The sequence below is a fragment of the Alexandromys fortis genome, unplaced genomic scaffold (assembly GCF_014885135.2).
Source record: "Alexandromys fortis isolate MF-2015 unplaced genomic scaffold, M_Fortis_MF-2015_v1.1 scaffold_102, whole genome shotgun sequence".
In the NCBI taxonomy this organism is placed as follows: Eukaryota; Metazoa; Chordata; class Mammalia; order Rodentia; family Cricetidae; genus Alexandromys; species Alexandromys fortis.
In genome coordinates, this window is record NW_026067984.1 from 4842791 (window position 1) to 4855796 (window position 13006).

The 13006-nt window shown below is 41.6% G+C and overlaps 1 protein-coding gene across 11 annotated transcripts in view; it reads left to right on the top strand.

Moving 5' to 3' along the window:
- Positions 1–13006, top strand: part of Fbxw7 (F-box and WD repeat domain containing 7) — a 134452-nt gene that overhangs the window by 24991 nt on the left and 96455 nt on the right. For 4 of the 11 annotated variants that reach the window (XM_050158768.1, XM_050158769.1, XM_050158767.1 and 1 more), the window contains 2 exons: positions 7726–7792; positions 11415–11462. The exons of 1 other annotated variant lie outside the window; for it this stretch is intronic. In XM_050158768.1, coding sequence (XP_050014725.1) covers positions 7754–7792; positions 11415–11462 — 87 coding nt within the window. In that variant the 5' untranslated portion in view covers positions 7726–7753. Of the gene's footprint in view, positions 1–7725; positions 7793–11414; positions 11463–11586; positions 11651–13006 lie in introns of those variants that run through there. 6 more of the 11 variants (XM_050158773.1, XM_050158771.1, XM_050158772.1 and 3 more) reach the window with 3 other exon arrangements.

The following is a 13006-nucleotide window of genomic DNA, read 5'->3' on the forward strand; positions in this document are numbered from 1 at the left end:
CTGCACGCCTGAATTACGTCTTTGTATTGGTTCAGATCTGTGCCTTGACAGAGCCTTTGTTTATCTCCTGCTTCTTGCCGAGCTGTTGTCATTGTACCTGTTGGAATTGGTAGTCATTGTCAGCAAGTATACTTTTTAAAATACCTTTAGAATTTTATATAAATAATGCAGTGACTCACACTTACCACAGAAGTTCAGAAGATGTTATGACGTACCCTTTGTGCTAGGTCGAGGAGATTCAAGGTCGAGGAGACCTTCACCTTTGGCCTTGCACGGCTTGGGCTCTCTCAGCCTGTTTTTGTGGCACTGGCCGGCTTTGGCTGATGACCCCTTTGCCTTTGCTCCCTGACTCCCAGGACCTTTCCTTCCTTTGAAGTTCTTTCCTTCTCAACTGTCTCGCCCTCTGCTAGGTACCCAGTGTCCTAAGGCCCTGTGGTCATTCCACGGTCGCTTTTGTATATCTAAGGCAGTGGATCTCAACCTTCCCAATGCTGCGACCTTTAATACAGTTCCTCACGTTGTGGTGACCCCAGGCATAACATTATTTTGTTGCTACTTCATAACTGTAATTTAGCTACTGTAATGAATTGTAATATAAATATCTGATATGTAACCCCGAAGGGGTTCCAGCCCATAGATTGAGGACCACTGGTCTAAGACGTTTATATGGAATGACCTTAACAGTTTTCTGCCACTTTGCTTTCTAGGTGCATTTAAGTGACACATGTAAGCTAGTTTATTTCTTAGAGCTGCTGTTAACTTTTCCATGCTGAGTAAGGTTTGGTTTTGCCTTTTGGCAGGTTATACTATAATGTGTGCACACAGTGTTTATACTAAGAGTGTGAAATGATCCAGGATAGACGACGCCAGAGAACAGGGGATCAGAGGGTCTAAGGCCAGGTGTTGCTTTTGGACCTAAAAGGGAGTTAGAACTTGATACCTGCCACATGTTTCCCTTTTCTACATTTAATTTTATCTTGTTTCTAATTGGCCTGTCTGGAAGATGAAAGTTGAGTTTTCATGTTTTTTTTTTTAAACTTTAATTTGATATAAACTTTATTTAATTTTATTACTTTAATTTCTAGTGAAGTTGAACATCTTTAGTCATTTTGGTTTCCTGTTCTTTGAATCTTTTCTTTGTAGACTTTGCATTTTATTTATTGTATTTTGACTTTATATTGATTTCTGGCGCTTATTTTTTTAGTTTGTACATTAGCGTTTTGGGAAGTATGCATTGTAAGTACTTTTTCTAGTCTCTCTTAGACGCAACTCTGTTAGTGTTTTAGCTTGCTGCTTATGTAGTTAATGTTGACTGTCAGCCATGCCTAGGAGCTGAGGAAGTCCACTTTGGGTGTTTCCAGAGAGGACTGAGGAAGAGCTGCTCTGACTGCAGCCTACACCGGTCAGTAGACTAAGGGACAGGTGACCAAGGTGGGAAGGAGAACCAGATGTCACAGCTGTCGTTCCAGTACTCCAGAGGTCAGAGTTTTGGCTCCTGTAGTAAATGCAAGGCACTGGGTTAGATCCTCAGAATTGTCCCTTGTCCCACTCCAGCAAGGGTGGCCGCGCTGGGGAAGGAGGAGGAAGGCTGCTGGCGTGAACGGTGCTGCCTTTCTGTGTCTGGGCCGCTCTGATAGGACAGCATGATCAGAGCTGCTCCGCTGTGTTATCCCTCCTGCCACGGTGGACCCAAAGAAACCCCTTCTAGTTTTAAAATGATTTCTGCCATGTGCTTTTCACTGTGCGGAGTTGAATTTGCATCGTTTCTGTTCTCTGGACTGACTTGATTTGTCTGCTCTCATGCTGTTGTCATGCTGTTAAAATTAGAGCAGTTTTAATTTGTCTTTGATATTTAAGAAAGTGAATCTTCTCTGAAACTTTTAGGTCATCTTATTGCTTTCAAACCTCCTTCCAAATAACCTAATGAAAGGCAAACACCAACAGCTGTTGGAGTGGTGATTGGCACTCACCGAATTTACTGCTTTCAGCATGGGTAATGATCATCTGTCTCCCTGTGCACTGGGTAATGTCTCCTAGTATAGTTGATTGCTTTCATAGGTGCCATCTTTAGATTTATTGTTGTTGCTGTAGCCCTGGCTGGGCTGAAATTTACTATGTAGAGCAGGCTGGCCCTCAAATTCAGACATCTACTTGTTTCCGCCTAACAAGTGCTGGGATTAAAGGTATTACCACCATACCCCATGTGCCCACTATCCTTAGTCCCACCCTCCACTTTTTGTCTCCTGCCCCAAACACTTAGTTCAAGTAATAGATTCTTTGGGGGTGTCCTTGTTGATAAGCCTATAATTTGTATCGTGATCATTAATGCTGCACAAGCCTGTTCTTCTTAACTTTGCTTGTACCAACATTGTGCATCCTAACTAATGCTGCGAGCCTTCCTTGTTGGTTATTTTCTGCTAGTGTGTGGAGAAGGGAGGGAGATTTGAATTTTAACTGCAGTCCTTATAAAGGTTAATTATGTAGTTCCAGCTACCAACCGTTTATAGGGCAGAAACGTTGTCCCTTTGCAGTCTGGTACTGATGTGAAGACTTCTCTTTCATACTGGCTAAAAGATTCATTTGAAAGAATGGCTTTGGTGTGTCCTATCTTAATGAAGCTTCTGTAGGAGGCTTTACAGAAGCGAATTACAGTAGATATTTAATACATTTCTGTAATTGAAACGACACTCTGGACAGCTACTGTAACCTGAGTCCTTCCTAGCATTCGAGGTTTCCTACACTTTCTTATAGCATGGCATAAGAGAATAAGTTGGATTCCTTCATCAGTAGAAGTATCATCATATCTTGTTGTGTAAATCACTACTAGAATCAGATAATGCCCAGCAAGTGTCCAGAAGTGTCTTCATCACTGGGATCAGCTGCAACCTTTCTGCAGAGTGTTAGAGATCCTGGGAAGACCGGGTGTAATTGTGCATGTCAGGCCCTGTGGTAAATTCTTCTTGGGTTAGTATCTGCATGCATCACTAGCCAGCGTTCTTGGTTTTACTTCAGCTACGGCAGGGGAATTATAGTAATGACTGTTACACTTAGCTAGTCACTGATGTCCCTCAAGGAAGCTGGGTTAGCTGTTGCTACTGCAGCTACTTGTGCTTCAGTGATTCGCCTCTTCTGTGCATTAACTTGCTCTCTTTTGCTTTGCTGTTAATTGAGTCTTGTGTACGTCTTGGCCAGGCTTTAACTCCTCCTTACTTGCATATGTTTGTCCCATTTGAATTACATCAGCTGCCTGTTTTCTTCACTCCTGTGCCACTCAAATACTGGAGTTGAGAGCCACCCCGAAGGGTGCACATACACACGTGTGCACACACACACGTACATGTTTAGAGACTTTACATTATAAGTACATAGTCATACATTTGTAAGGATGAGGTTATACAATGATTATAAACCATGGCCATCGAACAGTTGGATATTCTCCTAGCCTGGCTGCTGTCGCAGTGTCTCTGTCCATGGCTGTGTCCTCCCCCTGGCGCACTTCAGGTGTCTGTGCTACAGGAACCCTTCCCTGACCCTGTACGTTCTCTGCTGCTCTGCATTATTCTTTACTTGTAAGCAAAAATTTGAATTTATTTTAACCTGCTTTTCCCCGTTGATTTAATTATTAAGTAAAAATGAAAATTTCCTGATTCTTGGCCCTAGACTACTCTGTCCTGATTTCTCTCTCTCTCTCCAGGCGTTCTCAACACCGTGTTTCTACTCCACACTAACGTGTCTGGAATTCAAACCTATTTTACGACTCCATGTAGCTCTCTTATAAGTCATTCAAACAAAACAAGTCTAAGTCTGAATTACCAATCTCCATGCACAGATTTGACCTTTGGCCTATCTTACCAGACTTTTTGCATGGGCCTTCACTTGCTACCTTTTTGCTCATAATTATTCTGGTCTTATGCCTTAAATGTAAATATTTTTAACATAGGCAAAAGTTACTAATGGCACTCATTTGGGAGATAAGTTAAACCTACGAGATAACCTTTAAAAAATACCCAGAAGGGCTAAAATTCCAAGACTGGTATGGTAACACAGATTTTCTAGGAAGATACCCAGAACCCTCCAAGATGATACCTTTAGCAGCCTCTTGCAAGTTGAAACATGTATTATGTCTGGATCTAGCATTGTCCTCCTGTGTATTCCAAAGAGAAATGTAAACACTCATTCATCAGGAGCTCTTTGAAAAGGAGCACTGGGTTTATTCAGAATGGCTGACAACTGGAAGCAGCCCAGACATCCTTCAGTAGCTAATGGCTAAAGTTTCCTGCGGACGAGCACTGCTCATTCATAAAAAGGAACCCCATGTAGAAAGAGACATAGATGAATTGCACAGACCCACGCAGCAGAAGCTGGATGCGGAATTCTTCATTTCATTTACAGCAAGTTCTAGACGAGACAGAGCCAGGCTGTGATGACAGCTGTAAGCGCAGGGAGCACGGACTGCCTCTGATGGCGGACAGTCGGCCAGGCGCGTTTCCTGAAGTGATAGATTTGTTCAGGGTCTGACTGGTGTATGAAAGAGGGTTTATCTGTTTGTTAGCAGCTAAGACGTGTGTTTCCAGGGATGTAAGATTTATCTAGTAGTTATACAGACAGTGAGTGACTGGGAATGGGAGTTCAAGATGAAACAAGAATCGATTGGTAAAGCTGGCCATTTATTCTGTACAATCTACGTATGCTTGAAATGTTCACATAAACATTTTAAGGTCAAATGTTACAAAGACACAAATACCTGTACACGCTCTATTAGGTCAATAAAAATAACCTTACTAATGCAATTAATTCTCATGATTCTGCTCTGCTTCCGTTGTCTCTCTAGTCCTTTGTTGTTTTCACTGTGTAGCCCAGGCTGGCCTTGAAGTTGCAGTCTCTACTCTGCTTCCGTTCTCTCTGAGTTCCGTGTTGTTTTCACTGTGTAGCCCAGGCTGCCCTTGAAGTTGAGGTCCTTCTGCTTCAGCATCCAAGTGCTGGGACACAGGCGTGTGCCGCCTGTCCAGGTTTTCTTTGCTGTAAGCATCTTCTGTATGTTTTGGAAGGTCACTTCCATGGGGGACAAGCTGTTCTTAATTTAGAGTACTCATTAGGGTGTGTGTGTGTGTGTGATATTGTAGATAGTATATGTATATTTAATCACAGGCATGGTTTGTGTCTAAAATGACACTTGCAGATTTATGTTTTTGAGTTCTTGTTCACAAGCTGGTGCTGTACGGGAGGTGGGTCACTAGGTGTGGTCTTGAGGTTATAGCCTGTACTGTAGTTCTGGCACTCTCTACTTCCTGGTCTGTTGTGGTGCGAGGGACCTCTGGCACAGGCAGGCTTCTGCCTCCAGGAACTCCTCTCCACCCTTCCTGCAGCGGTGCCCACCAACCTCCGCCCTTCCTGCAGCAGTGCGTGCAAACTACTTCAGTTGTGCTTCAGTCAGCTCCTCCTTGGGTTGTTTCTGTCGGGTGTTTGTTGTAGTGACGAGACGAGGAATACCATGATTTACTCTCTTCAGAAGATGTGCGAGTTTGCAGAAGGCGGAGTGTAGGTAGTCTTGGTATTCTAGTATTGTTATTACTCTGGCTTTTACATCACTATGACCAATGCTTGAGAAAAGCAGCTAAGGAAAAGGTGTGTGTGTTCCTGTCCGTGGACACACTCTCACGTGTGCATATGTGTGTGGAGGCCAGAGTGTGACCTTTGGCATGGTTCCTCAGGACAGCCATTTAGCTTGGTTTTTGAGTACAAGTCTCTCACTGGGACCTAGGGCTTGTTAATTTGACTGCCTGGCTTCATGAAGATCTTCTTGTCTCTGGGACAAGCAAGCATGCCCAGCTTTGTGTGTAGCCTTTGGGGATTGAACCCAGGTCTTTGTGCTTACTAGAGAGACACGTCTCTTAAGTCTTGGGAAGCTGTATTTAGGCTCACGATTTTAGAGATTTTAGTTCATCTTGGTAAGGAGGGCATGGCACAGCCCAGCATGTCACGTCAAGACAGCCTGGAGTAGAGGGAAGAGATGCGAGAGGGGCAAGGGCAAGCCCTAGGTCCACACTGCCGTGACTTACTCAGATAGACCTGCCTCCTACTCATCATTACCTCCTAATACAGTCACCCTAGGAATCCACTGCTTAGGACAGAGCCCTCAGAGTCTGGTAGCTTCTGAGAAATCCATCAGCAGGAAGCCAGGCCCCTAGTACATTAGACTAGGGTGGGGTTGGAGGGATGGCATTACATAAACTACAGTGTGTTTTCACATGCTTAGTAAATGATTATGTAGCTTTGAAAATTAAACAGCAAAGTTTAAGAGCTGTTCTGTTATTGCTGACTTTTATTGTTCTGTTTGTATTTTAAAATGTGAAGAACAAAAAATAGTTATGAGAGATACTTTTCTTGTGACCTTATTGGCATTGGATTTTTTTTTTTTAAGGAGCATTGATGATACTCATTAGATTTAGAACTAAGTAGGAAAGGCTCTTCAGTTTCTTCCAAAAAGCTCTTGAGTGTCATTGTGTATCTCTCATTTTTGTGTTTGGAATCTATGATTAAGGGCCCTTTCCTATTTTCAGATTGTTCTGAATATTACCACCCACCCCTTTCTGTCTTGTGTTCCTTCCTTTGCCTGCTAGCTTATGGGGGGGGGGTCAATCTTTAAGGGCTTGTTTTATTTATTTTTTTACTGATAGATAAGAAAATAAAAAATTGTATGGATAGAATAAAAGTATCCATTGTATCCATTGCCTGTTTTCAGCAGTCATTGCATTTTAAAACTCTGGTCCACTGCCAAGTGCTTTGCTGAGGGTCCTGATATTGGACATGCTACCTCTACATGCTAAAAAGTACTCGGGCAGTGTCTTGAGTTTGCTGTCCCAACACCCACAGAGTACCTGACAACTTGAACAGTGTGTATCTTTTTACTCCTGCTCCTGTTTAAGAGAAAGCAAATTGTAGCGGTCAAGAATGTCACCTTCCTCCGCACTCCCACTTAGTCAGTGCGATGAAGGGAACCTTCCCGCCTACGCTTAGTGAGTGCAGAGCCAGCTCTCTGGGTTCTGAGGAGCTCAGTGATAACACTCCTCACTGAGAGGCAGAGGTTGTGTGTGTGTGTGTGTGTGTGTGTGTGTGTGTGTGTGTGTATTTAAAGTGCGACTAAGGGTGTGTGCCACCACTGACTGACCTGTATGGCTGACTAGTGTGGCTGTTTTGAGTTCTGGTCTTCAGGCAAACTTTATTAGAATACAAATGAAGTATCACTACAATGGCTAGGTAGGTGGTAGTGGCTCACTCCTTTCATCCCAGCACTTGTGAGAGAGAGGCAGGTGTGAGTTCAAGGCCAACCTGGTCTACTAAACAAGTTCCAGGATAGCCAGGGCTGTTTCACAGAGAAACTCAGTCTCCTAAAACAAAACAACAACAATAACAAAAAGCTCAAAACAAACAAAAACCAATAAGTTAAAATGACAAAATAAAAGCTCACAACATCACAAAAACAAAATCTCATGCCAAACCATGATGATGCCTTGTGTCGGTCAACTCCTCCTGGACTTGGGATTTCCCCCTCTCTCGTCAGGTATCAGTTGTAAATATCTGGTTTGATCCTCTGGGTCTCATGCCTGCTGTTCTGTCTCTGAGTTCATCTGTGTATCAGCCCCTTTGTTTCAGAAAGATGCTGTTTCCTTGGAGTCCTCCACCACCTTTGGCTCTTACCATCTTTCTCCCTTTTCTTACACATAGATGCCTGAGCCTGAGTCCCAAGCCAAATATGTTGACTGTGAGGCCCTGGTCGAGAGCTGTTTTGCAGGTCAGCCGGGCTTCAGAAAGGAATGGAAGATGGGTTAAAAGGGGTGGCTGAAGGAGCTGGCAGACAAGGACTAGGGTTTTAAGCAGTTTAAATATGTATAGTTAAGCGCTATTTTACAACAGTTGCTGTTCATCATCTCTAATCTTTCTTTACTGTAAGCAGTGATTCTCCATCCCTTTCCCCACGGCCCTTGGTAAGTTCTGTTATGCGGTCTCTCTGAACTTGATGATTCTGGGTAGAATATGTAAATTCTACAGTAATGCAGTCATACAGTGGTTATCGCTTTATAACTGGTTTATTGTCATTTGCCGTAATGTTTTCAAGTTAATCCACATTGTAGCATGTGTTATGAATCACAAGCTTCATTCCTTGTGAATAGAGAAGACACTTTTCCAGTAGAAGGGATAAACCATAAAGGTTTTCTAAAAATATATATAGCAGATTTATTCACAATAGCTAACAGTTAGAGATTGATATGGCTTCATCGGTTGGATGATTTGACTGTCGCTGGTTCATGAAAGAATACGGATAGAATCCTTAGGCTGCGGTGTGCAGTAGGGAAGAGAGAGCCCTGGAACACAGAGCACAAGTCCAGACAGTGCCATGGACACTCACAGTAAGGTTATGGTGGGTAAGCCCGGGCTTAGGCTGATGGGTTCTTGGCCACTCCTGAATCCCATAAAATATCAGGACAGAACCCAGCTCCAGAGAGTTGCCCTCTGCCATGCACATGTTTGCCTTTGAGTGTGTGGTCCTGTCTTTGAATCGTAAAATAAAACCCCCAGTTCTTCTTATTGAATTTAGAAGTAGCAGAGTGTATCTTACAGTTCTCAGGAACATTGTCTTGAATCCTTGACGGGGTTGAAAATTACCTGGTGTTGCAATAATTTCCTGCATTAATTTTTATCTTTTAATAGCAAATATTTTAGAAAATACTGAATTTAAACTAGTAGTCCATACTATATCATGAATTATATTTAAAAATCCAGTCTTTATATACTTCTATGGTGCCTTAATTTTTTTTTTTTTTTTGATAATTAGGCAGGACAATAAACTGAGGGTACGTGGATGAAGAGGGGTGGGGTCAGTGGAGATGTCAGCCAGCTGTAAGGAAGCAGGATGTGTAGAAAATGAGGGAACAAGCCACGGGCCACATGGTGAAGCATAAACCAAAAATACGGGTTAATTTAAGTGTAAGAGTTAGCTAGTAACAAGCCTGAGATATTGGCTGAGCGTTTATAAGTAATATTAAGCCTCTGTGTCGGTTATTTGGGAGCAGGCGGTTGGGACAGGGTAACTCCTCCGACAGACCATTCTCATTCCAGCTGTCACAGGCAGCAAGCTCTTCGCTTACGTTTGTTAGCTGTCTGTTTAGCCCGAGTTGTTCTTTTCTTAGGAGTAGTGATCAGGAGTAGGTGCTTTTTAATCAAAGTGCCTCTTGTAAAGATATGAAAATGTGGTTTTCTTACTTAGAAAATGATTATATATGTGTGTGTGTGTGTGTGTGTGTACCTACACTCTTGGTGTGCACAGACCTACGCCACCCCTTCTTTCCAGGATCTGAGAGCAGCTTTAGGCATTTGTTCTCCTGCCATCAAGTGGGCTCTGGGGTTCAGACTCTGGTGCACTCGGGGAGCAGCAAATGCGTTTGCCTGCGAAGCTATCTAGACAGGTCTGTTGGCTTTTAAAAATTGCTGAGCTACATTATTGTCACTGTGATAAACCGCATTTGCTTGTAAGGGCATTTCTTACTCAGTTTCTATATTGTTGGATTGAGTTTTCTTATATTTTGTTGAGGATTTTTGTGTATGTTTGTGAAGAATATTTTTCTTCCTGGAATAATGAATGTCCTTTGGTGCTTTATGTTGAGACATACTTCTTCCTCCATTGTCTAGGAGAGATTGTCTTTAGGTGGAACTTTGTTTTGTGTGCATGTGAATGTTTCAGGGCATTTGCTGAGAGCCCAGCAGAGCATGGTACTTCCTGTCTTAGAGTGGTTTCTAACGGCAGGCTTTTTTCTTTATGTGTCCATTGGACTTTCCTTAGATGGATTTTAGCAGTCCATATCTTTCAGAATGAAATGATCATTTCCTCTCAGTTGCAGAATTTATAGGCACAGTGCGTCCACTGATTGGTACTGTTTGTGAGGGCTTTTGTGCCAATTCGTGTTTCCGTGCTCTTGTTGACGAGGTCTTCCTTTTTGTTTCATGTGTTGGCTTGGCTGGGGAACTTCTCCGTCTTATTAAGTGTTCCAGAGAGCCGGCTTTTGCATTCACTGTTTCCCTGGTTTGTTGCAGTGCATCAGCTGCCTCATCTCTTTGTCACGTCATCTTGCTGCTGCTTTGAGTTTGCCTCAGTCTCTCTGTCCAGTTTCTTTTGTTCCTTCCATCCCCTCTTCCACGTCTCTGTCCTCTCTCCATTTCTTCTCCTTTTCTCTTTGACATGGGATCTCCCTCAGTGGCCCATACTGGTCGTGAACATGGAGTTTTCTTGCAGATTACAGATAAGTGCCATTTCCTTTACAATTTCTTCCAGGCCTGGACTGCATCACACACGTGGATGTGCTGTATGCTAGATCCATTTAGTTCAAACAATTTTTAAAATTCTCTTCAGACTGTTTTCATGGGATCATTTGTTTTTAATGGAAAGAGAAACGCTTTAATCATTTTTTTTTTATAAGGTTAGTCCTAGTCTTACTTGCTTTGTAGCCAATTGGGTGGTAGAAAAAGATACTGGGACTGTTAGTGCAGTAATATCTTGCCTGGTGACAGGTTATACCCTGAAAAGTGGTGTTGGTAGGCAGTCCCATTGGTGTTTGTTAGCAGGCACTTACACAAACCTAGATGGTACAGGCCAGTTGTTCCAAGTACCTCTTGCCTATATTTTCTGCGTGGCTACTGGCCAATCAGCATTTTATTAAACAACTACAAGAGACAAGTCTTTATGGGGTAAAACCATTGTCCCACAGCAGAATCTACCATTGTCAATATTAATAAGATTTTAGGCATATAAAAATATTTATTTGCAAAGTGTTTCTTCAGTAGGTTAATAAGACTTCTTTAAAAGGAATTGTTTTTTTTTTTTTTAAATCTTAGTTTTCTAAACAATAGGACTGAATAGTTCTCTTTAAAAAGGTTTTACAGATTTGTGGCGTGAATTGAGTTGAGTGCAGTTGCTGTGTTGAAGCAGATGGCTTAGTTGTCATTAAAAATGAAGTGATTAACAGCAAAAAAGATAAATATATGCTTTTTAAAGTCCAGAGTGAAGTGCCTGGCAAATAGTCAGTTCCCTAAATATTATTTAGTACTTCTGTTCCTGGTGCTTTGAACCTGATGGAACTTGGGACCTGACAGAGATGATTTGTACTATAGTTACTTTTATTAAGTTACATAACTTAAATCTGACTTCTATAAACAGTAAAATCAACTTGTCAGCTTATACATAATTTTTTGCTATGGATAAAATATCTTAATATTTTAAACTTTGCCAGTGTTCTGATAGTTTATTAGTTCCTCCATGTGTTACTTATGCAAATTATTTTTAAGAACATGAAAATTTTGTTTAAATTAGGCAGAGTATGTTTAATTTTGACATTGAATCATTTTTATTTTTATTTATTTAGGAAATCTCAACTATCCACGAGACTTTTAAAAGACTCTCTAAATACTTGGTAAGTGCTTGGTTTTCTTGTACTTTTGCATGTTCCTTAAATTTATGTATATGTTCTCTATATACTTCTGATAATAGTAACTTAAATTGCAATAAGAATTATATTTGTTTTCGTTTTTACCTAGGTACGAGAATTTCTTCTCTTTATATATTTTGTGATCCCTCTACACAGTGTGTCTAGAAAATCAGGTTAGTAATCAGGAATAGCAAATTTATGAGTTAAATAAGACTTTTCCTACCTGAGATTTTATAGTAATGATCTATTAATTGTCAAAAGACATGCAGATTTATTATTATTGCTATTATTACTATTCTCCTATTTATTGCTTTACTGTTCCTTAATGTATTAAATCTTGTTTACTACATTGTATCGGCGTAAACACTATGACTGAGGTTCAGCATCTTTCGTGTTTCCAATCTGTATTATTTTCATTTCTTTGCTTTAAGGTTAAAATGAAAGCTTTTGTAGTTGCCTCTAATTAAGAATCTGTTAAGTTTCCATTTCACCAGCGAACACGGTTTCTCTCGTCCTCAACCCTATCTCTGTATAGTTTGTGTGCGCACACACATGTGAGTACAGATGTGTGCGTGCTTGCTGGAGCCCCAGGAAGATGGCAGGTGTCCTGCTTTATTCCTCTCTGATCTTACTCTCTTAAGGCAGGGCCTCACGGGAACTTCACCTCACACAGTAGCCTTTCTGTGTCCCCTAACCCAGCGGTGGGGTTTCAGCCCGTGTGACTATGCCCAGCTTTCATGTGAGTGCTGCCAATCAAAGCTTAGGTTCCCCTGCTCGCCCAGCAAGCACTCCTTCCACCCAGCCCATCTCTCGTTCCTGCTTCTCCTAGCCCTCTTTCTCCACCCATCCATCCGTGCGTCCATGCATCCACCCACACACATATGTATATGTATATTCTGCATGTAACAGGTGATAATTTCTTTTCCCTGAGTGTGGCTTAAACATCGACTAACATGATGCTCTTATGTCTACCCATTTTCTTCGACAATTTTTTCTCTTCTTCATAGCTGGGGGGTGGGGACCTCCGTAATGTATATGTGCTACCATTTCTTTGTCCATTCCTTCATGTGTTAGGAATCGTGCTGCAGTAGATGCTGATATACAAGACACTATTTGGTATGCTGACATAGATTCTTCTGGAAATGTGCTCAGGAGTGAGATAGCCTCACATGCTGAGTTCTATTTGTAGTTTTCTGAGGATCCCTATACTGTTGTCCATAGTGGCTACGCCAGCTTGTGTGCATTCCTTCTTAATAGTGAAAATTTTTAAGTGATTAAGTGTTCTACAAAATGGACAAAATGCTCAGACATCTGGTAATCAAGTAACTGTGATATAGTTTATGGTTGTTGTGAATATAATCCAAAAGTGTTTATTTCATTTAGTTAAAGGGGACTGTGAAGTGAACAAACATCCTTTATGTCCTAAACCGTTCACTGTATTGGAACAGAGGGTATTTCCATAACAAGTGTTCAGTACACACTTGGGACTTGTAGCATATTCAGGAACATAAGACAGAGCAAATACAGAT